Raw genomic sequence first — 26,847 nt, 5'->3', positions numbered from 1 at the left:
ATTATTAATTATTATATGTGCTGTAGAGAGTTCATTTTAACATATGTAATTAGACTTTACTAATAATGAATGTTATATTAGTGTTTACATTTTTAAAAAGTTTGTAAAACATTTAAGAATAATGAAATGTTTTCTTTTAGATGTGTTTTGCCATTAAATTACATTTATTTTGATTTTTTTAAACTCGTTTTAAATATTTAATTTAGCATTATTTCCTTTGGGGTTTTCTTTTACGTCTCTACCACCATTATTATTTATGGGTGTGTACTGCAGTTCCAGTGAATGGCCATATATGATGTGTTTCTTACTCCCGCTCTGAGCACTAGTACATTTACGATTGTTTTAGGTACATTATGGCTTAGTGACTTTAGAGTTGTGGTTTGTAAACAGCAATGGGCTTACTCTTTAGTGGGTGAGTGCCTGTCCTTCCCCAAACCCCTCCCTATACTCCTCCTTACTCCTGCCTTAAGCCCTCCCCTTTATTCATAAGTATTTCACATTTTACACCCACTCCCCTCTGTCACTCCCACATTTACTACTAAAAACTATACTAGCATGTGCTGAAACTGTGGAAGTCAGGGATGACAACTCCATACAGAAAAAGATAGGAGAGGCAGAACAATTGCAGATACTTTGTGAATAGCTTTTTGTAGTTTTTTAGTACTACTAAACATGTACAATTCAGATTATCTGTGAGACTCTCTTGGATGTATCTGATGTGATTCTAAAGCTCATGAAACTGTCTTCAGCAGATGAGAAGCAGGATCTATTTGTAGCAAAAATGGACATGAAAAGAGGCCGCTAAAGTGGATCTTGTAATACGAGGCTGTGTCCCATTGGAACAGAAGTCATTAGAACTTTTTAGGGTGGGGCCAAGAATGGTTTGCATATGGTTGGCCTTGTCTTTAGTGCCACGGAGACTAGAGATTGATGTTGCAGGATATTGCCGAGATTAAAGACCAGTCCTTCCATCACCTTTAGCTTTTCTCAATGATCAGCCCTGCGTGGCACAGAACAGATGTTGGTCCCATAGAGACCTACGACAAAGGAACTCCTGCCACCGGCACCTGCTGAGGCTCATTAACGGGGGACACAGTTTGAAGTTTCTTGGATTCTAGATCCTATGGGCGTGGCTTCAAAGTTCAGGATCGAATGGACTTTGTGGGTCGGAGCCATTGCTTATAAACTCAATAAGGAATGAGGTAATTCACAAATTTCTATCCCCGCAGTGCGCTTTTCTCAATAAACAGTTAGTTGGATGACAAATTGATTGATGCCTTTGTGGCTGCTTCATGTAAATGCTTTGCGATCCTGAAAGCCCCTCCTCAGGGTTTACAGTGAGCACCTTTTATTCTGCCACATTGTGTCTCTCAGGTAGAAAGATTACATTTACAACTAGCGTTTTTGTCACACTGAGAGCACTGATAATATTTTTTCTCGCTGTAGATTTTCTCATGTTGAATCAAAATGAGTCTCCAGCAGATGCTTCACTGGCATTTAGACCAATGACAAGGTTTTGCCCAGTGTGAGTTTTCTCATGTTGAGCGAGACCAGATTTCTGACAAGCTTTTCCAGCATTTAAAGCACTGATAAGGTCTTTCTCCAGTTTAAGTTCTCTCACGTTTAGTGAGACTTTGTTTTAATTTGAAACTTTTGCAGCATTCAGAGCACTGAAATGGGTTCTGCCCAATATGGATTCTCTCATGTTGAATTAAAATGGATTTCCAACTGAAGATTTTTTTTGGCATTCAGAGTACTGATAAGGTCTTTCACCAGTGTGAGTTCTTTCATGTCTAGTGAGACTTTGTTTCGATTTGAACCTTTTCTGGCATTCAGAGCATTGATACGGTTTTAGTCCAGTGTGTGTACTTTCATGTTGAGTGAGATTACTTTTCTGACTGAAGCTTTTCCAGCATTCCGAGCACTGATACGGTTTTAGTCCAGTGTGTGTACTTTCATGTTGAGTGAGATTACTTTTCTGACTGAAGCTTTTCCAGCATTCAGAGCACTGATAAGGTCTTTCTCCAGTGTGATTTCTTTCATGTCTAGTGAGACTTTCTTTCAATCTGAACTTTTTCTGGCATCTAGAGCACTGATACGGTTTTAGTCCAGTGTGAGTACTTTCATGTTGAGTGAGATTACTTTTCTGACTGAAGCTTTTCCAGCATTCAGAGCACTGATACGGTTTTAGTCCAGTGTGAGTACTTTCATGATGTGTTAGATCACTTTTCTGACTGAAGCTTTTCCAGCAGTCAGAGCACTGATAAGGTCTTTCTCCCGTGTGAGTTGTTTCGTGTATAGTGAGACTTTGTTTCAATCTGAACCTTTTCAGGCATTTAGAGCACTGATACGGTTTTACTCCAGTGTGAGTACTTTCATGTTGAGTGAGATTACCTTTCAGACTGAAGCTTTTCAAGCATTCCGAGCACTGATACGGTTTTAGTCTAGTGTGAGTACTTTCATGTTGAGTGAGACCTTTTTTATGACTGAAGCTTTTACAGCATTCAGAGCACTGATACGGTCTTTCTCCAGTGTGAGTTCTTTCATGTCTAGTGAGACTTTGTTTCAATGTGAACCTTTTCCAGCATTCAGAGCACTGATACGGTTTTAGTCCAGTGTGAGTTTTCTCATGGTGAGTGAGTGTAATTTTGTGACTGAATCTTTTCTTGCATTCAGAGCACTGAAAAGGTTTTTGCCCAGTGTGAGTTCTTTGATGTCGAATTAATGTGGTTCTCTCGCTGAAGCTTTTCTGGCATTCATTACATTGATAAGGTTTTTGCCCAGTGTGAGTTCTCTCATGGTGAGTGAGAGTTCTTTTCTGACTGAAGCTTTTCAAGCATTCAGAGCACTGATACGGTTTATGCCCAGTGTGAGTTCTTTCATGTAAAGTAAGGCTGAATTTCTGACTGAAGCTTTTCCAGCATTCAGAGCACTGATATGGTTTAAGCCCCGTGTGGATCCTTTCATGTAAAGTAAGGCTGAATTTCCGAATGAAGCTTTTCCAGCATTCAGAACACTGATAAGGTTTGCGCCCAGTGTGGATTCTCACATGTTGAATGAGATCGCTTTTCCGGCTGAAGCCTTTCTGGCATTCAGGACACTGATGCGGTTTTTGTCCAGTGTGAGTTCTCCTGTGTTTAGTGAGGTGGGATTGATAACTAAAGCTGTTCTCACATTCATTGCTCTTATTCGAGTTGTTTGTATCTCCAAATTGGGGTTGTTCCTGGATACATGCCATCTTACGACTGAATCTGATTCCGGAGTCTGTACTTGTTTATGTCAAAACTCAATACTAACTTCTAAAATACACTGCGGAAGCTCTTCTTCACATTTACATTTAATTAATTATAGCTTTTATTTGGAGATCAATGTTCTTACCTTTGAAGTCAGCCTATCTAACTTGTCTTATAAACTTTCACTGAGGGGCCCCTTGTTTTTATTAAGATGCCCCTCATGGATTCATTTTCTCCAAGTTATGCCCACAAGGATTCTCTCAAGTAGAATTAAGCTCATTCTGACTGCAGTTTATCGCATTTAATTTAGGAGTTTTAAAAGCAGTGATAGGGTTTTTGGGGATTCGTACTTACAAGTGGGGTACATTCTTTTATACAAGTAACGAACAGGGATTACAAGATGCCGGGTAGTTTATGAATTATCAATAGTGTAACAATGGCCTTTTTTAAGCTTCCTATTCCGGTGAGGCCCAAACAGGTACCCCATTAACTTTGGAGGTCTGGCACACTTGGAAACGACATAGATCAACCGAAGAGACAGAGTTAGTGGGACAAATCTTTCTATATTGTAGATGTCAATCCAGTGTCTTTGCTGTAATGACATCTGAGAAGAAAATGTTTAATTATTTTGAAATGCAATGTTTTCTCTCCTCCGAATCACAGGAGATGGAAACAAAAGTTGCTCTTGTAAACTGAGGTTATTAGCCTTCCTGACACTTCTGTCACATCACGTCTACTGATACTGATTTGCTGGGAGAGGCTTACGTCTCTAAGGCATTTCTCATAAACCATCAGACAGAATTATTCCCAAGGGCTCTGTGTGAGGATCAGTTGCTGCCTATTTTCTTTGATCGACCAATTGTGAAATGCTTTCTTTAAGTGAAAATATTCTTATAATTAGTAGCTGCAGTAGATTTTCAATTTACTTGCGGGTACAGTTATTATTTCAGAGGTTATTCAATCCCAATAACTGACACTTGGTAAATGTTCCTGGTCATTGTACTTCAAGGTTTGACAACAAATAATGATTGTAAGAAAGTCGATAAATTACTTTCACATTCAGCAGTTTCTTCCGCACCAAGTTCCTCACCATTCCTGGTGCATAGAACTAGTTTCTTCTTTAGAGATCAAGAATGTTCCTACTTTCCTCAAAATATCCCTTTTTAGAAATGTTTCCAAAATTGCGACATTTCTTTTTCTTTTTGTTGCCTCAGTGACCTGTAAAAATAGAGTTAGAAATTATAAATGTGTTGCACTCCAAGGGGGTTAAACAGTTCATGGATACTGCATAGACAGGGAACTTGGGACCACTGAAACTCAATGCCGTGAGAGCAAAAGTAGTGAATACTGTAGAAAGAAACACAAGTTACACATGCATCATGACACAGATTCTCAGAAGCATCCAACACCAACAGTTTACTCTTTCTGTGATGACGACTGGCATCACAGTAAGGCATTTGTACCTCCTTTAATGGATTATCAGATTTTGTGTACTCCACTGCCCATTTAAAGGACTCTTCTATTCCTTATTTCAGGGATCCATGAAGGGACATTTCATTGAACAAAGGAATCTTCCTTGTTGTAATCACTGCTCCAAATGCCACTGGTGGAGCGTGATTATTTTATTAAGAGTGTTTTGGTCATTCAATTTCTTACCCTTGGGTGTGATACTATACATAATACATACTTAAGAAACATGACTAACAATGTGCCTCGTAAAACATGAGAGTTTAAAACTGCATCGTAAAAGCATGCAGAAGGCTCACAAACTGGTTTGAGGTTAAGTTATTCATGACAGAGAGAGAAACGTACTAATGTGCTATGAAAATAATATTAAAGGTAGTAATGCAGTCTGTAGTTTTAAAACAAAATATGATTATGAAATTGCTCAAGTAAAATGAGTCCTGCTTATGTTTTCTTTGAGATGCAATTCCGAGAGAAAGTTATTGCACGTTTCTTAATGAAACGTAATTAGGCTATGCTTACAAGTATAATGAAATGGTGTTTTTATATTATTTCTTGTGCATCTCTAGTTTTTTAATGTTTTCAACATTAGCATGTTTTTTCTTTAGAAAATAGTGATTTAGTGGTTTTCCATGTAGGCCTCAAAAATGTATTTAGTCTTTCATTATTTCCTTCGAATGGACTAAAAATGTTGACCTGATTGCACTGTAGCTACGAGTATTATCGCTGAAGTTTCTGTCCTACAGTTTGAAAAATGGACATCCTTTCTGTTAGAATTAAACTGTATTGACTTTGTTGCAAACTCAGAAGAGAGCGAGTGGAGTGGACACGTTGAGTTGCAAATGTATTTACTATTTCCGAAGGGAAGTGATATTGCACATTCTTAAAGAACAATGACCACTGGGTAAAAAAAAAAAAAGAACAATGACCACTGAACAAAGGTATTACGTATGGGTTCCAGACGATTTGGGGTAGAGAACGATCACACCACGGTTGCACTATGGATTTTGACCAATGGAAATCATGCAAACTACCTAGAAGTTATTTTGTGGGCAGGAACTGAAATCGTTTGGAGGCATAATTGCCCCTTGGGAAAAGGACGGCACGCTGCTATTTTCCCTTGCAAATCCTGGGCCTGACCTGTTGTCGGTCTTAACTCTGATTTTTCCCTGAATTGAAATCTCCTGATTACCTCCGCACTTTACCGGCTGGTGAAGTTGAGCAGGTCAAATCTTTCAGCTGAAGAATATATTAACCGTTGGCAATGAACTCAGCTCCGCTAGTGGAGGTTGCAGAGATTTGCTAACTACGCATAACATTGAAAACATGGAGTTCATGCAAAAACCCCCACACTGCTACGTAGGGAGTTAGCTACTACACCCACAACCCTTTGATAAAACAACTTTACCTTTACATGCTAAAAAGCATATAACCAATTCACAAAAGTGAGCTACGAAAAATATCAGGCAATGAGAGAGGTGATGATTTTGGGGTCCCCCCTAACCTAGGGGAAGGGAGAAGCAGATGCCTTGAACACAGAGAGCATATCATGCTGACCGATTCAGTGGTGGTTCCATCCTCCCAGGACCATCCCAAGCAAAGTTATGGGCAAAAATACAATCCCAACCAAACGCCCAACAAAGCATTATGGGGCGAGATTCTAGAGTGCAGTGAATATTATACTATTAGCTCTCATCTGACCCGCAAGAGATGCAGCTTGAGGAATGTTTTGATATTGCATACTATAATATTCAAAGCACTCTAAAATCTCGTCCCATAATGCTTTGCAGGGCCTTTGGTTGGGATTGTAATGTTGCCCATAACTGACTGTGCTTGGGGTGGTCCTAGGAGGATGGGACCACCATTGAATCATTCAGCCTGATATGTTCTTTGTGTCCAAGGCTTCTGCTTAGTTCTCTCCTTAGGTTAGAGAGGACCCCAAAATCATCAACTCTCCCATGCTTGCTAAATTTTCTTTTTCACTTTTGTGAGATGACTATATGCATTTTAGCATGTAACGATAGAGTTACTTGTTGTTTTACCAAAGGTATGTGAGGTTTCTGTTTCATTAATTGGGATGAGACGGGATGGAGTTACGGAGTGGAGTTTCACAGAGTTTTTGTTCAACTCCGCAGAATTCTGCGTAGTGGTACTCCGCCAACTTCGCCTACCCTTAGAATTTATGACTCCGGCTGTTGCACGCTGTGCTCTAGCATTCTACTGGGTCCACCTTGTGTCCTGATACATCTATAACCAATTCTTAGTTTGTATGATTCCAAATTACGTGTTCTATTTTGCAATATGTTTTCTCTCTTTTTCTCTCTTCCTTCCACAGTAGGTGTTATTTCATGATGTATTTGGTCTGAACTGTGATGTGCTGTGATTTACCTGTATACAAAAGAATAACCATTATTGAACGATTCTAGTGCATGTTTGTGCTTTGACCATTCAATCTGAAGTTTAGGTAAAGATAACTTGATAACTAGTCCATGTGTTTGTCCTTACTTATTGATGATTTTATTAATATTGTGTGAATATTATTAGCTAGGCGCTTCTTTATTACAGGTCCTCATGAAGGAGTGGCTTTCCATCTCTAGTTATCTGAGTCCCTATTAGCTCATACAGAGGACCTTAAGATTCTGATTAAATTGTTGAGTTTCTATGGGACAAACTCTGTGTTATTGTGAATTGCGTTGCTGAGGATTGAGTTTACGATGTGGTGGGTAACTTATATCTGAGCTCACAAATTTTACACCTCTTCCCTGGATCACCACCGAAGACTGAGGCTGTTTCCAGTTGGCTCAGAGGAATTCACCATTTCAAATTATGTGGAGGATAAGGACTTACCTGGTGGCCCGGAACTTGTCACACTCCTTTGACAGGACCCGGACGATGCAACACCTAAAAAAAGAAAAAAAAACAGCATAACGGGAAAGGAAACTAAAATGGGATAAGAAAAGACGAATACTACAGAAACAGAAGAATAAGAAAAAAGAGGCTATCTTCCACTCTTCTTCAAAGAGATCCAGTGTGGCCCTGGGGGTGACAAACAGGACAGGAAAGGGCAGGCTGGGAGGACGCAAAGAGCTGGAAGTCAGATCTAGAGAGAAAGGATGGGGAAGGTATAGACCAAGGAGAGGATAGAATCATGGGGTGTAGAGGAGACAAATGTGTCGACAGTCAAGGGACTGCTTGGGAACATGGGAGGCAAGCATGCTCATGGCCCAGTGCCTCCCGACCCGAGAAGGGCCCAGACCTGCGCTAGGGCCCCACCACATTCATATTCCTTGAGAATGTGGCTGCATCAGGTGGGTGCCAGGGTTAGTGGAAACTCAAAAATTGACGGGGGAGGTTTGCAGGAACATGGGGAGGCTGGCCACTGCTACAACGACCATGTGTGGTGGCACGCTTTGCCAGATAAACCTTAGTATTTATAAGAGCCCTACAGTAAGAGGCGGAAAGAATAAAACTGGTATGAAGAGAATACACTGAAAGAGTTCAACAGTTCCTTATTAGCTTCCATACCTTCAGGCCAACAGATGATAGAGCATTCCAAATGTGGCAAGACAAAGGGGGAATGGAGGATTGTACCAAGTAGGTTAATTATAACAAAAATATCACACAATTCATGAAACTGGAGATAATTAGCCTGACCCTGAAGTATACCAACATTTGTACAGAAACACGCTTAAAACAGCTAGCATAAAAACAAATAAGGAAGAGGACTACGTTAAAGCCACGTATTTATTTTATTTTTTTAAGATCATATGTGTTAGACCTGTCTGGCCCTTTGCGTAGTCCCTCCAATTTATTATTTATTTTGTCCCCTTTTTGCCCCTCGTGTCTTTATATATTTTGTGTCCACTAAATTTTTATGGTGTTGGTCTGGGGAATAGGTGCTCTTTCATCTTCATAATCCTTCACCTCAGGCCTAGATGCCTTTCCTGACAGGAGTTTCCTTGGAGTCACAAAATGGTGGCTACCAACTGTCACAACTGACATACCTGGGACCTGTCCCATAGGATAGAGTAGGGCATTCCAGAACCTTCTGGTCCCTTCTGGACCTCTGAGGGTCAGCCTATAAAAGGCGGAATGCTGGGCAACCATTTTGTCTTGTTAGTGAGGAGCAGCTGGAGTATAGGTCAAGGGTCTGGAAAGGGGTAGGATCTTCACAGGGTAACTTACCTCTCAAGGGTTGGCCCTCTTAGGATTCACCCCCCCTCCACCTCTGTAGGTCTGACCCAGTTAGTTCCATCCTGCTGACCCTGGACAGGGGGACCCAAGCCCAGGAGGGTGTGAGGCGTAAAACCAAGTCTTCACCCATCCTTGTCCAGTATGAAGGGATAGAACAGTTTGCAGGAGATAGAGGGTTAGAGCCTTGGGGTGTGGAACTTTACCCCTGATCCGTTCCTCCTTTGTGTCAGTGGGACCGTGGATTGACTGTGTAAAACCGGGACCCCATTGCTTGTAGGAGAAAGCACAGCCAGAGAAATCTCCTCTCACCTGTGGAATCTGAGGTGGGAGAACAGGCGCTGCCGCGAAGGTAGTGTGAAGCGGAGCGTTGTGCTGACTGAATTCTGGCAGCGCGCTTCTGCACAGACTCTCGGCGGTGATCACTGTCCTGACAGGAGGGGCCTAGGACCGAGCAGGCCCGGAGGTGAGCCACTTCCCGTGTTGTCGAGGGGAGCAGCCGCCGTTTCGAGCCGCTACTCTCCCGCGCGTGCGCAGGAGCGCTGCCGGGGAGAGAGGTGTCCGAGGCGGACCGAGGCGGGGAGCGGGCCCTGCACTGAGCGTGAATCTAGCGCGAACTCCTCACGGGGCTGGCAGGTGCGCTCTGGAAACCAGCCCCGAGGTACCCGCCGGTAGAGATCAGCGGGGGCCCCTGAAATCGGAGCGGAGACCGGAGAGAGAGGCGCTTTTACCGGCTCAAGTAAGGAGAGTGGGGAAATTGCGTTGGGCCTAGACTTTCCCCCCTTTTTCATCCAGCAAAGTGACTAGAGGCGCCGGAACTCGGTGTAAAAGTTCGGTTCTGGTATCCCAAAGGATTCCCTTCACAGAACTCAAAAGAGGCAGAGTAAGAGAAGGTTTCAGAAATGAGAAAGGCCAACTGAGGAACACTACTAACCTTGCTGGGGAGCAGCCTGCGTAGAATGCCTGTGGTTCCTTAGAGGATTGTCAAATCGAACTTGTTAAATCTAAGGCTCACTCAATAGATATTGTGTTCTTCTGCTAAAAACCTGATATGGGAAAGTGGCCCTAACAAATCTGTTTACTCCTATCTATAGAGAGTTCAGCCACAGGAAACCGTCTGACAGAGAACCCATTGGGGGGAAGGAGGGAATTGCAGGGATGCTGTAAGAGTTGGCTATGTTAACCTTGTGACCCCATAAATAAGGTACCTGGTGACTGATAAGAAAGTAGTTCCTATGAATGTTTCAATGCTGTAGACTTAAACACTGCTGAAGTGGGTTCTCCTGATGTTATCAGATTTGTGGGTGGAAATGATAAGAATTGCGTTGTGTAACTATTTGTAAACTACTAAATAAGGAGAGTACTGGTGTAAAAGTGATAAAGAAGAACAGTCTTATTTTTATAAAACAATTCGTATTTTTACACAAAGATTGGTGTAGCGTCATTTTTGAGTGGTATTGCATTAAATTACTGCTGGGTGGTTTGCAACCTTTACACATGTGCCTTAATTGGAGATTGTCTTACCCTAGGCCAGGCTACCCTAAGTGACCTGACAACATTAGGTTCCAACATATTGGTGTCTAGCGGTGGGATGTTGACTGTGGTTGCGACTACTCTGCAGTAACTAAGTGTAATCCACTAACCTACACCTGGAGTTTTCTCCTGGCGGCCTTCTTAATTTTTACTTTTGCTTTTTCCAAATTTATTCCTGGTGGTGGGGTGGAGGTAGCTTCAGGTTGCCCTTGCAACTCTATTCTTTTTGTGTGTTTAACCTTGTGTTGCCTTTTGCAAAATGGAATTTGCACTGGAAAAACTGGACACTTATTCATTGGCCCAGCTAAAAGATTTCTGTCAACAAATGGGAGTGTTCTTTAAGCGTGGTGCCAAAAAGGGGGAACTCCAGACCAGTTTGAGGGCTTGGGTGGAAGCGCGCAGTGAAGAGAAGGAAGAGGATGGGGAGACAGACCGGGGCACGGTCATAGGGGTAGAGGGATTGTTCCATCCAGAGGTGGGAAACCTACTCCCCGAACCAATGACCTCTTCTAGGAGGGGCAGTAGTGTCTCCGGGGGAAGCTTGACCGAAGCGGAACTCACAGACAGGAGGGGAAAAGGAAGCTGAAGTGGGAGTAGCCAGGTTAGAACAGGGGAAGGAGGAACAGAGGATGGCTCATGAGCTTAGACTAAAAGAGCTAAAACTCAAGGCTCTACAGTTAGGACTCGCCAACTCTCCAAATGGTGGCAGCGAAACCAGAGAACCAACCAGGGAGTCCAGACCCTACCTGCCTAAGGATATAATTGCCAGCTATAGTCAGGGGGATTACATAGCCAAGTGGCTGGCTGCCTATGAGGTCTCCTTAAGAGCCCATGGGATCCAGGAGAAACACTGGGGGGGTGGGTTGTATAAGTATATGCCTCCTACTGGTCGGGATACCTTGTTAGCCTTAGAACCGGAGGAGCAGACCAACTACCCCACTATGAAGCTAGCATTGATCAGGAAGTTTGGGTTAACCCCAGAAAGGTATCGCCAGAAGTTCAGGGGGAGCCACAAGTTAAGCACCCAGAATTGGGTGGACTTTCTAGATTATGCAAGGAAGGCATTGGAGGGCTGGGTACAGGGCAGTGAGGTGAAGGATTATGAGGGGTTGTATGATCTTTTTTTGAAAGAGCATCTACTCGAGAAATGTTTTCCTGAGCTGCGCCAACACCTGGTGGACAGCAAGCTGACCAACCCCCGGAAGCTTGCAGAGGAGGCAGACATCTGGGCAAGTACCCGGGTGTCCTCAAAGGGGACTGGAGGGGATTCCCAAAAGGCCGGACAGGGCGCCCCTCAGAAGAAGGAGGGGGGAGATAAAAAGCGGGAGTTCTCTAAAGGTCCCCAAAACAGTTGAGGAAAATTGAATTTTGCCTTGTCATGTGTCCCTACGTGTTCCCCATTATATGTTATATGTGCATGATCGATATGCATATGTTCCCCCTTGATCGAATAAAGACGCAATTATAGTTGTGTCCAACGTTAGTATGCCAGCTTCCATTCCTCGTGAAAGCAACGAGTATTAGGCCTATGTTGCCAACATTTTACATTATGCACGTTAATTCATCGAGTTGTCCCCGTTTCTAGGCCTCAAAGGGCCCGGACACCAGATTCAAGCTCCAGTCTCCTGAAACCACTCCGAGGAGCGATGCAGCCCCTCCCGCATCCCTGACCCTTCGCTTACTTTCTGCCAAGCTGCGCGGTGCCCGGCCTGGCCTGCCTGCCAGTCTGCCAAGAATATGTTATGCCTCTAAGTTATCAGTTCAGCTCCCCGGCTTCACATTCCTAAGCTAACGAACCGCATAAACATCCTCAGCTATAGTCTAGTCTTCCTGTCTCCATGCAAGAGAATTACTGAATTAGTATTCATAGAAGATTCATAGCACACGCAATACATGTAGAATATATGCATGCACCAGCCTTAGTGTCAAGTAGCCTTTGCCCTGATGACTTTTAGATTCCATCAACATGTACTCCAAACACGAGATACCAGATATGCTATAGGTACATGTCGTCCTGACATCCCAGACTTTAGTCTCCTCTTCTAGTGCAGAAGTCAGAGCCCCCAGCTCTGCCTAGTTACACGTCATGGCCCGTTTGCGCGCACCAGTAGGTTAAAGGTTCCAGCTGCCCAGGTAGCCCCCTCCATGTATCCACCCATTTATGACACTTCTGTGACGTTTTCATCACATGTCCCCGTGCACGCCCTGTGCACGCCTACTTTGTACGCCCATATGTTCTTATCTTATGTTTGTCACTTGTTACGCCTACTGTATGTAATGCAATTATACTGTTTTCCTATATATACTGTATAATGTTAATGAAACGTTGCAGCTGCCATTCTATTCCATTGCATGCCACTTTATGGTCTTTAGGCTCGAGCCATCCGATTAAAGCCCATTCTGACTCAGATATCACGGATCCTGCCTCTTATTTATTGAGCTACCTGTTTTAGTTAATGCATAGAAAAATAGTACCGGTAATTAATTATTTATTTACCACATAATGGCGCCCGAATAGGGACGAGCCCCTTCCCCATGCGCCGGCGATGTAACGCAGGCCCCCTGACCCTTCTACAGCTGTGACGGAACCTCTACCGTGCACGTGCAGATATTTCTGCTTCAAGTCTCCCTCAGGCCCACGGAGGAGACGGAGACTGCGGTCCGGCATCCAGACGAGGCGGTGAGGAAGGCGGGTCGTTCCGACCAGAGCCCAAGCCGAGAGAGCAAGGTCCGAGGTATCCGGAGGCCCACCTGTAACCGAAGCCCGAAGCCCGAAGCGCATGCGTAGTGCGTAGCAGTAACCAGACGTCTTAGCAGTCCAGTCCAGTCCGAGGCCTTCAGTTTTGCTTCCCGGTGAGTACCGTTGCTGGGGGTATCTAGACGGGTGTTCATTAATTTGTGCCCGGTCTGACGGGTTTGGGTACACAGATCCGGTCCGACGTGTTCACCTAGGTGGATATGGTATGACGTGTCTCTTTAGGAGACCGGTATGTTCTGTACTGTTTTAGCAGTGCATCCAGTAATTCTAGTCAGTCCGTTCTCGAGAAATTCAAGTATTGTGTCTTCAATGTATCAGGTAGTATTCTGTTCGAACTGTTATTAATGTGTTCTTGATGTCGTGGTATGTATGATTGTTTTGTTAATCATTGCTGTGTTCATTGTGTATTGTGTTCAAGTTCTGTTCAAATATGCCGCTGTTTTCGAAATTACGTCAGATAAAAACGAGAAAAGGGTTACTCGAAGAATCAGTTCCTGTCCCTCCCAGGGACAGTCCTGGACATTTCATGTATCATAAGCATGGCTGAGATGCCATACTGTATCTAGATTTATGGGTTGATTATACCAAGCATCTTGAAGAGAAATATAGATGGCCTGTATCAGGAACATGGGATGCCAAGTGCACCATGAGAGTAGAAGAAGCATTATGGAAAAAGAAAGCCAGACAGTCCCAGAAAGATGCCATAGAGTTATGGCGTAAAGAATCTCATAAAAGAACAGAGAAAGAAATCAGAAAAGCAGAATTAAGTAGGGAATCCTCAGAAAAAGCCCAAGAAAGGGAATTACTAGAAGAAGGTGAACGAGTTAGAGCAGAACAGTCCGAGAGGCAGAGAAATGCCCTTATTAAGGGTATGTATCCTCTTCTCGCCGAGGGTTTGCCGAAGGCAACCCCGGAAGCACCCCATAATTTACCGCCACCATTGGTCCCGACTAAGCTGCGTCATAAACCGACTGCAGCCGAAATTTTTCTTTCTTCCTATTTAGACGACACTGTCCCAGAATATGCTAATACAGATCCTACTCCACCAGTCCAAGTCCCAGTCCAACCCCCTGTTAATAATGTAATTCCTGTGCCTCCAGTCGTTGGTCCTGTCCATGTGCCAGTTCCCCAGGACCAACCCACATTACGTACTCCTACAGTACCAGCCACGTTACCAGCACCCGCGCATTCAGTATTAATAGACGATTCTAGTTCAGGAGGGGCAGGGGGAGGTGCTCCTACCACCCCGCCTCAAACAAAGCGCCTGACGCTGAGAGATGCAGCATTACAGCGTACGCCAAAAGTGGCTACGTACGAAGCCCTCAAGAAGTTCCTTACTGATTGTAGATATGATCCAGTGCCAGGTGAAGATCACATGATATTATACTCCGTACGTTTACGACGAGTTGCAAACTTCTTGATCACCATATCAGATATGAAAGAACATTTAGACAGAATATATCATTTTATCCGAACAGGGGAGAACCCAGAAAGTATTCACGAAGCTATGACACACAGGAAAGTCGAGATTCAAGGCATGATTTTGCAATTTCTAATAAATTGTTTAATAAGAGAACAGGATCGTCCTGATAAAAGTCCAGAAGAGATGAAAGTCCTGACAAAATGGAGTGACAATATAGCAGACGGAAAACACAAAACACAAAATTGTATAGAAACCATGTACAGAAAGATCCGGAAAGAAATTATAGGTATACACGAGAGAGAGAAAGCAAGAATAGTAGCAGATAAAGAGAATGATTCTTCAGACGAAGATGTAGACACTGAGAATCCCAGCAGAATAGCATATGTAGGTAGAGCGAGACTTTCCGATAGACACATACGCCTAGATTACAAGAAAGCTTTTCCTCCTCCCGTACCTGAACAGTGTTCTCTTGAACAAGTATTCCAGGCTACAGATAAAGTTCTGAAACTACGAATAGGTTACAGTGAACTTAGTACCATGCATGAACAAGAACTAGCCCGATCAGCAGTCCGATGGGTTAGCGATTCTGCCACGTTTCCAGACGAAGTAGTGGCCCAAATGTTTCTGAAACTGCCCCCAGCCGAGCAACGACTGGTGGGTATGTACATGATCCAGCACCTCATCACACTGTACCAGAGTCAGCATTCTGATCCAGGTCCCTTATATAATGTATTAAATGAGTTACTACTAAACAGATGGAAAGGTCTAGGTACCGATCTAATTAGTGTCATTTTAGAACAGCGCCACAAATACAGAACGTTCCTGACTCCACATTTTGTTCCTGTTTCGCCCCCGTTCTACATAGATAGACAGAATCCGTTGCGAGAAGTGCATCCAGTTAAAGGAGCGGGAGGTAATTTCGAACGAGTATTTGTTTACACCCCTATCACGAAAATAGAACTACTAGAAATGAAAAAGTTAATACCCTGTCACGATAAAGATCCAGCAGGGTTCCACCGAGAATTAAAAGACATGCTCCGTATGGGAGAATACACGTATCCAGATATCATCAAAATGTTAAAGGTCCTGTTGCCTGCGGGCATATATGAAAAACTGAAAGAAAAAGAATGGGAGGTGGGAGAGAAAAAGATAGACTGGACCGCGTTAGAAACCGAAGATAATATACGAGTCCCAGGTACTGGTCTTGGGGATAAAGCCAAAGAGTTGCCCGAACTGTTAATACAAGTCTTGCCAAGATTACTAGCCACGAAAAAGGAAGATTGGGATGCCATCTCAGCCTGTAAACAGAAACAAGACGAAGACACTAGTGATTTCTATTCCAGATTTGAGAAATGTTTCATTATAAATAGCGGTCTGAAAACAAGTAGTGAATCGTATCCACATCTTTTTGTTACCAAACTAGTCGAGAATTCTTTACCACAAGTTAAAAATAGAGTATTGAAGGTCGAGAGTACTTGGCAAGCTAATACCCCATCTCAAATGCTCCAGATGTTGCAATATCACCAGAATAGAATCAGGGAAGAGCAAGAACACGAAAGGAGACGTATGAAAGACACGAAAATGAAAGTACTAGTTGCACAGTCCGTTCCACAAGACAGTCAGAAGAGGGGTGCGAATCAGACTAGTCATTCTGCAGCTCCTGTTAAAGGGACATGCAATTATTGTAAACAGCCAGGTCATTATATAAACGAATGTGCAGTTCTGAAACACAACATAGCTACAGGTAAAACGAAAGAGAGACCACGTCCTCCTAGACAAGAACATGTTCCGCAGAATGCCCAGCCGCCGCAGAACGCACAACAGACAGTTACAGTACCGCAGCCTATAGCTGCCACACAACACGTTACACAACAGATGTACCAGTACGCACAGTCAGATTATCCAGAATATCAGCAGTATTTATGAAACAGCCTAGAGAGGGAGGTTGGCTTGCCTCTCATCGAAGTTCCTGTAGATCAAGAGGGTCCCTATGTACACAGTCAAGTATTAGGGAAAGACAGAAAGTTTCTGATTGATACAGGGGCAAGTAGGACTACCATCAGTCATGACGAGGTTCCAGGGGCTCCACTCTCAGGCTCAAGAAACGTTTCCCTGGGATTTTCAGGAAAGCCTATTGTTAATGAAATATCGAAACCAGTTTCCCTAGAAGTTGGTCCATTGTCCCGAATTACGGACTTGTTACTTACGAAATCCTGTCCCGAAAATTTACTAGGTATTAAGACATTGAAAGAATTAGGAGCGGTAATATGCTGCTCTCCAGAAGGTGTGAGATTGTTTTTACGTGATTTTAAAGGTCATTATGTGTTACGAGATTTTGATCCAAGATTACTGAATGTACCACAGCATTTATGGGCGCAAGGTCCAACTGATGTAGGTTGTATGCACATTACACCATATCGTGTCACTCTGAAACAAGGTGTTGTATTACCACGAATCAGACAGTACAAATTGCCACCCGAGGCTGTAGCAGCCTTATCGAAAATTATTGACGAGCTCATTGCTCAAGGAGTGGTTGTAGAAACTGACTCCAATGTATGTAATTCTCCTATCATTCCGATTCTTAAACGTACTGATCCAAATGCACCTCCAGTTTATCGATTAGTGATTGATCTTCGAGAACTTAATAAATGTATCATACCCCAGTACCCTGTAGTTCCAGATATCTCTTCCCTATTGACTGCCATTGATTCTGAAGCTACGTTCTTTACTGTTATTGATCTCAAGAACGAATTCTTTAGTGTCCCCATTCATCCAGACAGCCAGTTCCTTTTCGGATTCTGTTTAAATGGAAGAAGCTATAAATTCACACGAGCTCCTCAAGGTTTCACAGAAAGTCCTAGTATTTACAGTCAAGCACTTAAAAGACAACTAGACAGTATCCACATGCCAACTGACACTGCCCTGCTCCAGTATGTCGATGATCTATTGATCACAGCCCGTACAGAACGTGACTGCGAATGTGCGTCACTTACAGTCCTGTATTTTCTGGCAGAGATGGGGCACAAGGTGTCCCCTTCGAAACTACAATTCTGTGTCCAGCAAGTGGTATACCTAGGACACTTACTGTCCAAGAGGGGTAGACAGTTGACACCTGACCGTATCCAGTTAATAGCACATCTTCCACAACCCAAGACACAGAAGGAGGTACGAGCTTTTATCGGCCTCACTTCTTACTGCAGACAATGGATTCCTCAGTATGCATATCTAGCTAAACCCCTGATACAGTTAACGACACAGGAGGCAGCCACATCGACTGTCCTCCCTTGGACCCAGGAACATACACTTGTTTTCAACGAGTTAAAGAAAGCCTTATGTAATGCACCTGTGTTAGCGACACCGAACTACAGTAAGCCTTTTACACTTTTTGTTACTGAACGTAATGGTACAGCGATGTCTGTTCTCACACAAGATCAAGCAGGACAACATAAGCCTTGTGCTTATTTTTCTAGCACATTAGATCCAGTAGCCCAGGCTCTGCCTGCGTGCCTCAAGTCAGTTGCAGCCACAGCTCTAGCTATCAGACAAAGTGATTCCATAGTGTTAGGACACTCCCTGACAGTACAAGTTCCACACTCCGTGGAAGTTCTTTTAAACCGAACACAGACTCAGCACTTGACAATTGCACGTTTAACAGGATATGAACTGACACTGTTTCAGCCACACATAGAAATCAGACGCTGCAACGTTTTAAATCCTGCTACACTGTTACCCTCAACTGTTCCAAACCCTGCCACACATGACTGTGTGGAAGTTATCAACATCATGACGAAGCCAAGACAAGACTTGACAGACATTGCATTACCTGATCCCGACCTGACACTTTATGTGGATGGTTCATGTATGAGAACAAGTACAGGAGAACTAGTAGCCGCGTATGCAGTGACTACTGAAACCGAAGTTATCGAAACACATCGTATTGACACCCTGTCTGCTCAAGCAGCAGAGCTCATCGCTCTGACCCAAGCCTGCATACGAGCCAAGAACCTGAAAGTAAATATATACACAGATTCACGTTATGCATTCGGAGTCGTACACGACTTTGGAGTACTCTGGCAAGAAAGAGGTTTCATGACCTCTCATGGAGCCAAGATTCAGCATGGCCCCCTCATTCAAGCTCTGTTAGAAGCAATACATTTACCGAAAGCCATTGCCATTATGAAGTGCAAAGCACATACGAAAGCTACTGACACCATTTCCCAAGGTAACGATCTAGCAGATCGAACAGGCAAGCTTACAGCTCAATCTCTAGACATTCCAGTTAACACGACAAAGACAGATATTCTAGATCAGACTACTTGTATGACAGTTAAGGACCCTACACGAGATGTACTAGACATACAGACACATGCTACCCCAGAAGAAATCAAGAAATGGTCTGAACAAGGAGGGGTCCAGACAGATCAGGGATGGTTGACGAAGGGAAAAGCCACATGGTTTCTCCCCGACTCTATGGTTCAAGTCATTATTAACACCGCACATAGTCCAGCACATTTAGGAGAGAAAGCCATGTTAGACAGCATCCAGAATATTTGGTTTAACAAGCATTTACGAGCAGCAGCCAAACAGAAAGTACGTACCTGTATGATATGTTGTCAGTTCAATCCAGGTAAAGGTATTCCGGTGGAACAAGGTGGATTCCATCCTCCTGACCACCCTTTTGAAGTCCTCCAGATGGATTATATTCAGATGGATCGATGTCGAGGTTTCAAGTATGTCCTCGTAGTAGTATGCGCTTTATCCAGATGGACAGAAGCATATCCAGTCCCAGATTACACTGCCGTGACCACTGCCAGGCAGTTGGTTCGCGAGTACTTCCCACGCTATGGTTTACCTAGGGTCGTGTATTCAGACAACGGCCAGCCATTCTCATCCGAACTCATGAAACAAGTATCTCTTCTGTTAGGGTACCAGTGGAAGTTCCACTGTGTGCGACACCCCGAGGCAGCTGGCCTCGTCGAGAGACATAATCAGACTCTGAAAATCCGCATTGCAAAGGTTTGCGCAGAAAAAGGCGTAGATTGGATGGTAGCACTGCCAGTCGCCCTCTTTTACATGAGAATGGTCGCTCACTCCCGTTCAGGTCTGTCCCCTTTCGAAGTTGTTTTCGGTCGTCCCCCAAATATGTGGGGTACACCAATGCCACGTAAAATAACTGATGTTGACAGTAATATGCTGACAGATTACCTGGCTTCCTTGATGTCTGCACTACTCTCTTGTCGTTCACAGGTTGCGGCTGCCTTTCCAGACAACACCCAGGTGAAACCGCACGAGGTCATACCAGGCGACCTCGTTCTAGTGAGGAATTTCGATCGTTCAAGTCCGCTGGAGCCCCGCTGGAAGGAGCCGAAGCTCGTTTTGATGACCACAAGGACAGCAGTCAAAGTGGAGGGCCGCAAGGGCTGGCTCCACTCCAGTCACGTTAAACGTTTTCATGGACTCCGTCCAAAGACTTTTTTCAAGGACTTCCCAGATACTGACTCTAAACTCCCCCTGTTAGAGAAAACTCCGCAGCAGGAGTATAAACTTAAGTTGAGGTCTAGCAAGTCAGACAGTTTAATTGTTTAAGTCCCTCTCGGGTGAAGCGGTTAGACAGGTTCCTGACATGTATGAGATAGACCCCCATAGTGAGAGAGTTAGTCGAAACTCCAAGAAATTACGTTATTGTAAAAATCTGCGTAGCAGATGTGTGATTACCTTATTGTTTATGTTATTTCTGAGTCTTATGGTTACATGCATAAGTTATGTTTTACATGTATATTTTCCTCCTATTGATTCACATGTACATTTGTCTTCTAATGATACAGTAGAGCACACTTTTAGTGAACTTCCTCCTCACGAGTTATCCTACAGACTTGCCATGCGCAACAATAGTTTTATCCGAATGTTACACTATTCACACCATACTAGCAATGCCACTAATTGTTGGGTGTGTGGTCGACTTCCCCCTTTCCAGACACCGAAGGGAGTTCTGCCACTTTTTCCCTATCCGTTTTCACACAATGGTTCGTGTGGAGCATGGTTTACGTTAACGTCATCCTCAGACGATAAGTCCCTTTTGAATAGAACATGTTTCCCAGACAAGGAAGGTCTGTCTCATAGAACAGGGTTAGATCTAGAAAATGAGATATATGATCTAGGTAATTATTCCTCGAATTTCATGGTTTTGAATGTTCAGTCCAAGACTACTCCAGACTTGCCTGCTATTACAGTCCTACCAGTGAAAGGCGAATTATGTGTCAAAAAGAATGGTTCAGTACATCTAGGACATAGTGATTGTACCACTGTGGTCGAGTATAGTGACAGTGGGAAATCTAATTTCAAAACTTCACGTCATTCGTATTTTGTGTGTGGTCAGACCACATATGTACGCCTGCCCCTAGATTGGGATGGAACATGTTACATTGCCTTCCTACTGCCACCAGTTTTCCTAGCCCCATCCGATTATCACAGAAACACACATCTAGTACACGTCAGACATAGAAGGGAGATCGAGTCCCCAATTGTTGATCAAACTGAAACTGCCTTAGAACAGTATACAGACTTCAATAAAGGTTTCTTCTTCTTCATAGGTCCTGTCCAGAATAGTAAGCTAATACGTAGGCTAACTAGAACCCTTGAAGCAGTAGTGAATGAGACTACTTCCGCTCTAGGTAACTTAACTGAGGAACAATCTGCTATGAGATTTGTTGTCCTTCAAAATCGTCTTGTCCTTGACGTCATACTGGCCGATAGGGGCGGAGCTTGTAGAGTCATCGGATCTAGTTGCTGCATTTTCATTCCTAATAACGCACCGTCTGTTTATTCAGCTATAACCAGACTTCATAAAATAGCCCATCAGCTACACCAGAATCCAGGCACCTGGACATGGTCCGGTTGGCTCTGGAGTATAATATCTGCCTGGGGATGGAAAGTATTGTCATTCCTAGGAATAGTAGTAATGATCATATTCAGTTGTTGTCTATGTTTACAATGTGGCCCTGTGATTTGCGGCTTGTGCGCTACCTCTTGTATTCCAAGTCCTAAGTCCCGTTCCAAGAAGATTCGAGACGAGCAAATGATGCTCTATGAACAGATAGATGGTATCATGAATATTGATGTTTCCTGAAGGAAACGTAGGGCACAAGGAGGGAATGAGGAAAATTGAATTTTGCCTTGTCATGTGTCCCTACGTGTTCCCCATTATATGTTATATGTGCATGATCGATATGCATATGTTCCCCCTTGATCGAATAAAGACGCAATTATAGTTGTGTCCAACGTTAGTATGCCAGCTTCCAATCCTCGTGAAAGCAACGAGTATTAGGCCTATGTTGCCAACGTTTTACATTATGCACGTTAATTCATCGAGTTGTCCCCGTTTCTAGGCCTCAAAGGGCCCGGACACCAGATTCAAGCTCCAGTCTCCTGAAACCACTCCGAGGAGCGATGCAGCCCCTCCGCATCCCTGACCCTTCGCTTACTTTCTGCCAAGCAGCGCGGTGCCCGGCCTGGCCTGCCTGCCTGTCTGCCAAGAATATGTTATGCCTCTAAGTTATCAGTTCAGCTCCCCGGCTTCACATTCCTAAGCTAACGAACCGCATAAACATCCTCAGCTATAGTCTAGTCTTCCTGTCTCCATGCAAGAGAATTACTGAATTAGTATTCATAGAAGATTCATAGCACACGCAATACATGTAGAATATATGCATGCACCAGCCTTAGTGTCAAGTAGCCTTTGCCCTGATGACTTTTAGATTCCATCAACATGTACTCCAAACACGAGATACCAGATATGCTATAGGTACATGTCGTCCTGACATCCCAGACTTTAGTCTCCTCTTCTAGTGCAGAAGTCAGAGCCCCCAACTCTCCCTAGTTACACGTCATGGCCCGTTTGCGCGCACCAGTAGGTTAAAGGTTCCAGCTGCCCAGGTAGCCCCCTCCATGTATCCACCCATTTATGACACTTCTGTGACGTTTTCATCACATGTCCCCGTGCACGCCCTGTGCACGCCTTCTTTGTACGCCCATATGTTCTTATCTTATGTTTGTCACTTGTTACGCCTACTGTATGTAATGCAATTATACTGTTTTCCTATATATACTGTATAATGTTAATGAAACGTTGCAGCTGCCATTCTATTCCATTGCATGCCACTTTATGGTCTTTAGGCTCGAGCCATCCGATTAAAGCCCATTCTGACTCAGATATCACGGATCCTGACTCTTATTTATTGAGCTACCTGTTTTAGTTAATGCATAGAAAAATAGTACCGGTAATTAATTATTTATTTACCACACAGTTTCCAGGGAAAGGGAACAGGTTTCACCCCTAAGGCTAACCCGCCCAGAAACCCTCATCCTGGCCAAAGCCAGCAGCCAAGGATTGTCCACTGCTTCGAGTGTGGTGGTGTTGGACATTATAAGGGAGATGTCAGATGCCCAAAGAGACCACCCCCTCCCACCGGAGGAAAAGCCCCGGGAGGAGCTAGTGTAGCGCTTGGGGAGGAGTGAGTGGGCGGGTGTCACCTTAGGGTCCCTGGGAGAACGGGAGATGGTTCCTAAGATCCAGGTGCCCCCAAATACTGTTAAGTATGGACAATGGATCACCATCAATGGCCAGAGAGGGGAGGCTCTGAGAGATACAGGAGCCAGTATGACTATGGTGAGAAGTCAGCTGGTGTCTCCAGAGCAGGTGGTTCCCAATGTACTCCACCCCGCCGCGATGGCTGACGGCAGAATGGGCCACTATCCCGTGGCTGAGGTTCCCTTTGACTGGGAAGGGGTTGCAGGTTCACTTCGAGTTGCCGTAAGCCCTGCCGTGCCAGTTGATTGTCTGCTGGGGAATGATATGGAGCACAATGCTTGGAGAGAGGTGGAATACCGGACGCATTCTGCGATGCTGGGTACACCTGACTGGGCCTGTGTAAGCACAAGGTCTGCGACTGCCCGGAGAGGGAGTTCGCCTGGGTTGGAGCCTGGAACAATGGTCCAACCCGCTGCCAAAAAGGGACAGACCCGAAGACAGGAGAAGCCTGCTTCGGCTTCCACACCCCATGTGACAGATCGGCTGCCTGCGGTGGTGGACCAGGAGTCCATGGAGGGGGAAGTAGTTTCTCTGGAGGACCTGCCCATCCCTGCTGAGTGGCATGTGGAGGGAGGGCCTACCAGAGAGGAGTTATGTAAGGGCCAGAAGGAGTGCCCTACCCTTGAGGGACTGAGGCGACAGGCTGAAGCCCTGGCAGCAGGGGACGTTGCGGGACACTACCACATTTACTGGGAGGATGGACTCCTCTACAGTGAACCCAAGGTACCCTTACCTGGTTGATCAAGGGCCTTGGTAGTCCCGCAACGGTACCGAGCCTTTCTGCTGGAATTGGCTCATGCAATACCCTTGGCAGGACACTTAGGTCAGGACAAGACCTTTGCTCGGCTTGTCCCCCACTTTTACTGGCCTCAGATGAAAGTGGCGTCTAACACCTACTGTCGGACATGTGTATCCTGCCAAGCCAGTGGGAAAACAGGGGTGAAGCTGAAAGCTCCCCTGGAACCACTTCCTGTCGTTAGCACCCCCTTTGAAAGGGTGGGCATCGACATTGTAGGGCCATTGGATCCACCAACAACAGCTGGTCACAGGTTCATCCTGGTTCTGGTGGATCATGCCACACGGTACCCAGAGGCAATTCCTCTGAGGACTGTCACTGCACCTGTGGTGGCTAGGGCCCTGATGGGGATCTTTACCCGAGTGGGATTTCCCAAGGAAGTTGTGTCCGACAGGGGGACCAACTTTATGTCAGCGTACATGCGGGCAATGTGGAAGGAGTGTGGAGTGACCTACCGGTTCACCACTCCCTATCACCCCAGTCCAATGGACTGGTCGAAAGGTTCAACAAGACCTTGAAGGGCATGATCAGAAGTCTGCCTGAGAGCCTACGGAGGAAATGGGACGTCCTTCTGCCCTGTTTACTATTCTCCTACAGAGAAGTGCCACAGAAGGGAGTGGGCTTCAGCCCTTTTGAGCTGTTTTACGGGCACCCTGTGCGTGGACCTCTCAGCCTGGTGAAAGATGGATGGGAAAAGTCTCCCAGAAAGCCTTCTCAGGATGTGGTGAGCTACATGCTGGCTTTCCGGAGCCAAATGGCAAAGTTGTGGAAGCAAGCTTCTGACAACTTGGAAGCCAGTCAGGCAGTAATGAAAGAATGGTACGACCACAATGCTCACCCGGTGGAGTTGGAGCCTGGCCAGAAAGTGTGGGTGATGGAGCCTGGAGAGCTAAGTGCCCTCCAAGATCGTTGGGCCGGCCCCTTTGAGGTGTTGGAAAAGAAGGGTAAAGCCACCTACCAGGTGGATCTTAAGACCCCTCGACAGCCTTTACGGGTGCTGCATGCCAATCGCCTCAAACCCCACCATGAGAGGCCAGAGGTCATCTTGATGATGGTGACTGATGGTGCCGAGGAAGCAGAAAGCGAGCCCCTCCCTGATCTCTTTTCGTCTCAAGAGAAGGATGGGTCGGTGGAGGGAGTGATTCTCTCCCCATCCCTAACTCCTGAGCAGCGAGAGGACTGTCGCCAGGTGTTGGAGCAGTACTCCTCGTTGTTCTCCCTTGTCCCGGGAAGAACCCACCTGTGTACCCATGATGTGGACACAGGGGACAGCCCACCAGTGAAGTCAAAGACCTACCGGCTGTCCGACAAGGTGAAGGCTAGCATCCACGGTGAGGTCACCAAGATGCTGGAGCTAGGAGTAATTGAACCTTCCAGCAGCCCCTGGTCCAGTCCGGTGGTTCTAGTGCCAAAGGCAGCTCCACCAGGCACCACTCCAGAACTGAGGTTCTGTGTGGATTACCGGGGACTGAACTCAGTCACCAAGACTGATGCTCATCCGATCCCTAGGGCGGATGAATTGATTGACCGGCTGGGAGCTGCCCAATATCTGAGTACCTTTGACCTCACTTCAGGGTACTGGCAGATCTCCCTTACAGATGGAGCAAAAGAAAGGTCAGCTTTCTCCAAGCCTGAGGGACACTTCCAGTTCTGCGTGATGCCCTTTGGGCTCAAGAACGCCCCTGCCACTTTTCAGCGGCTGGTGAACCAGGTCCTCTCCGGAATGGAGGGTTTCTCCGCTGCTTATCTGGATGACATTGCTGTCTTCAGTAGCAGTTGGGAGGACCATTTGCAACATTTGCAAGCAGTTCTCCAGGCCCTGAAACAAGCTGGATTGACAATCAAGGCCAGCAAATGTCAGATTGGGCAGGGGTCGGTTGTGTACCTTGGACACTTGGTGGGAAGGGGGACAGTGCAGCCCCTGCAGGCAAAGATTGAGGCAATCATGGCCTGGGAACCCCCCAAGACACAGACTGAGGTCCGAGCTTTCCTGGGCCTCACAGGCTACTACCGTCGCTTTGTGAAGGGGTATGGCACTATTGTAGCGCCCCTCACAGAGCTCACCTCAAAGAAACAACCTCGACGGGTAGTTTGGACCGAGCCTTGTCAGCAAGCTTTTGAAAAACTAAAGCAGGCAATGTGTGCAGCACCGGTCCTGAGGGCCCCAGACTTCTCCAAGGAGTTCATTGTCCAGACAGATGCATCAGAACATGGCATTGGGGCAGTGTTATCGCAACTGAATGAAGAGGGCCTGGATCAGCCTGTAGTCTTCCTATCCAGGAGACTGCTTCCCCGGGAACAAAAGTGGAGTGCAATTGAGAGGGAAGCCTTTGCGGTGGTGTGGGCTCTGAAGAAGTTGCGGCCATACTTGTTTGGCTCGCACTTCCTGGTTCAGACTGACCACCGCCCCCTTCGCTGGCTGATGCAGATGAAGGGGGAGAATCCCAAGCTGTTGAGATGGTCCATCTCCCTACAGGGAATGGACTTCCGGGTGGAACATCGGCCTGGAGTGGACCACGCCAATGCAGACGGTCTCTCTAGGTACTTCCGCCTTAGTGATGAGGACTCCCAAGGGGTTGGGTAGTTCTCCCCACTTTCAGCTGGGGGGGATGCGTGTTAGACCTGTCTGGCGCTTTGCGTAGTCCCTCCAATTTATTATTTATTTTGTCCCCTTTTTGCCCCTCATGTCTTTATATATTTTGTGTCCACTAAATTTTTATGGTGTTGGTCTGGGGAATAGGTGCTCTTTCACCTTCATAATCCTTCACCTCAGGCCTAGATGCCTTTCCTGACAGGAGTTTCCTTGGAGTCACAAAATGGTGGCTACCAACTGTCACAACTGACATACCTGGGACCTGTCCC

At 45.3% G+C, this 26,847-nt stretch overlaps 2 protein-coding genes across 2 annotated transcripts in view; one reads left to right on the top strand and one right to left on the bottom strand.

Annotated features, from left to right (window-relative positions):
• Positions 1–805, top strand: part of LOC144806042 (uncharacterized) — a 51,420-nt gene extending 50,615 nt beyond the window's left edge. The window contains exon 4 of the mRNA XM_078672491.1: positions 686–805. Coding sequence (XP_078528617.1) covers positions 686–805 — 120 coding nt within the window. The remainder of the gene's footprint in view (positions 1–685) is intronic.
• A 906-nt stretch (positions 806–1,711) lies between these two features.
• LOC144806041 (uncharacterized) overlaps positions 1,712–26,847 on the bottom strand; it is a 761,680-nt gene continuing 736,544 nt past the window's right edge. The window contains exon 6 of the mRNA XM_078672489.1: positions 1,712–3,135. Coding sequence (XP_078528615.1) covers positions 1,712–3,135 — 1,424 coding nt within the window. The remainder of the gene's footprint in view (positions 3,136–26,847) is intronic.

This window comes from Lissotriton helveticus (genome assembly GCF_964261635.1).
Source record: "Lissotriton helveticus chromosome 1_1 unlocalized genomic scaffold, aLisHel1.1 SUPER_1_unloc_40, whole genome shotgun sequence".
NCBI classification, from domain to species: domain Eukaryota; kingdom Metazoa; phylum Chordata; class Amphibia; order Caudata; family Salamandridae; genus Lissotriton; species Lissotriton helveticus.
Note: the sequence above shows the minus strand (reverse complement) of the source record. Positions and strands in the feature narration are given on the sequence as shown.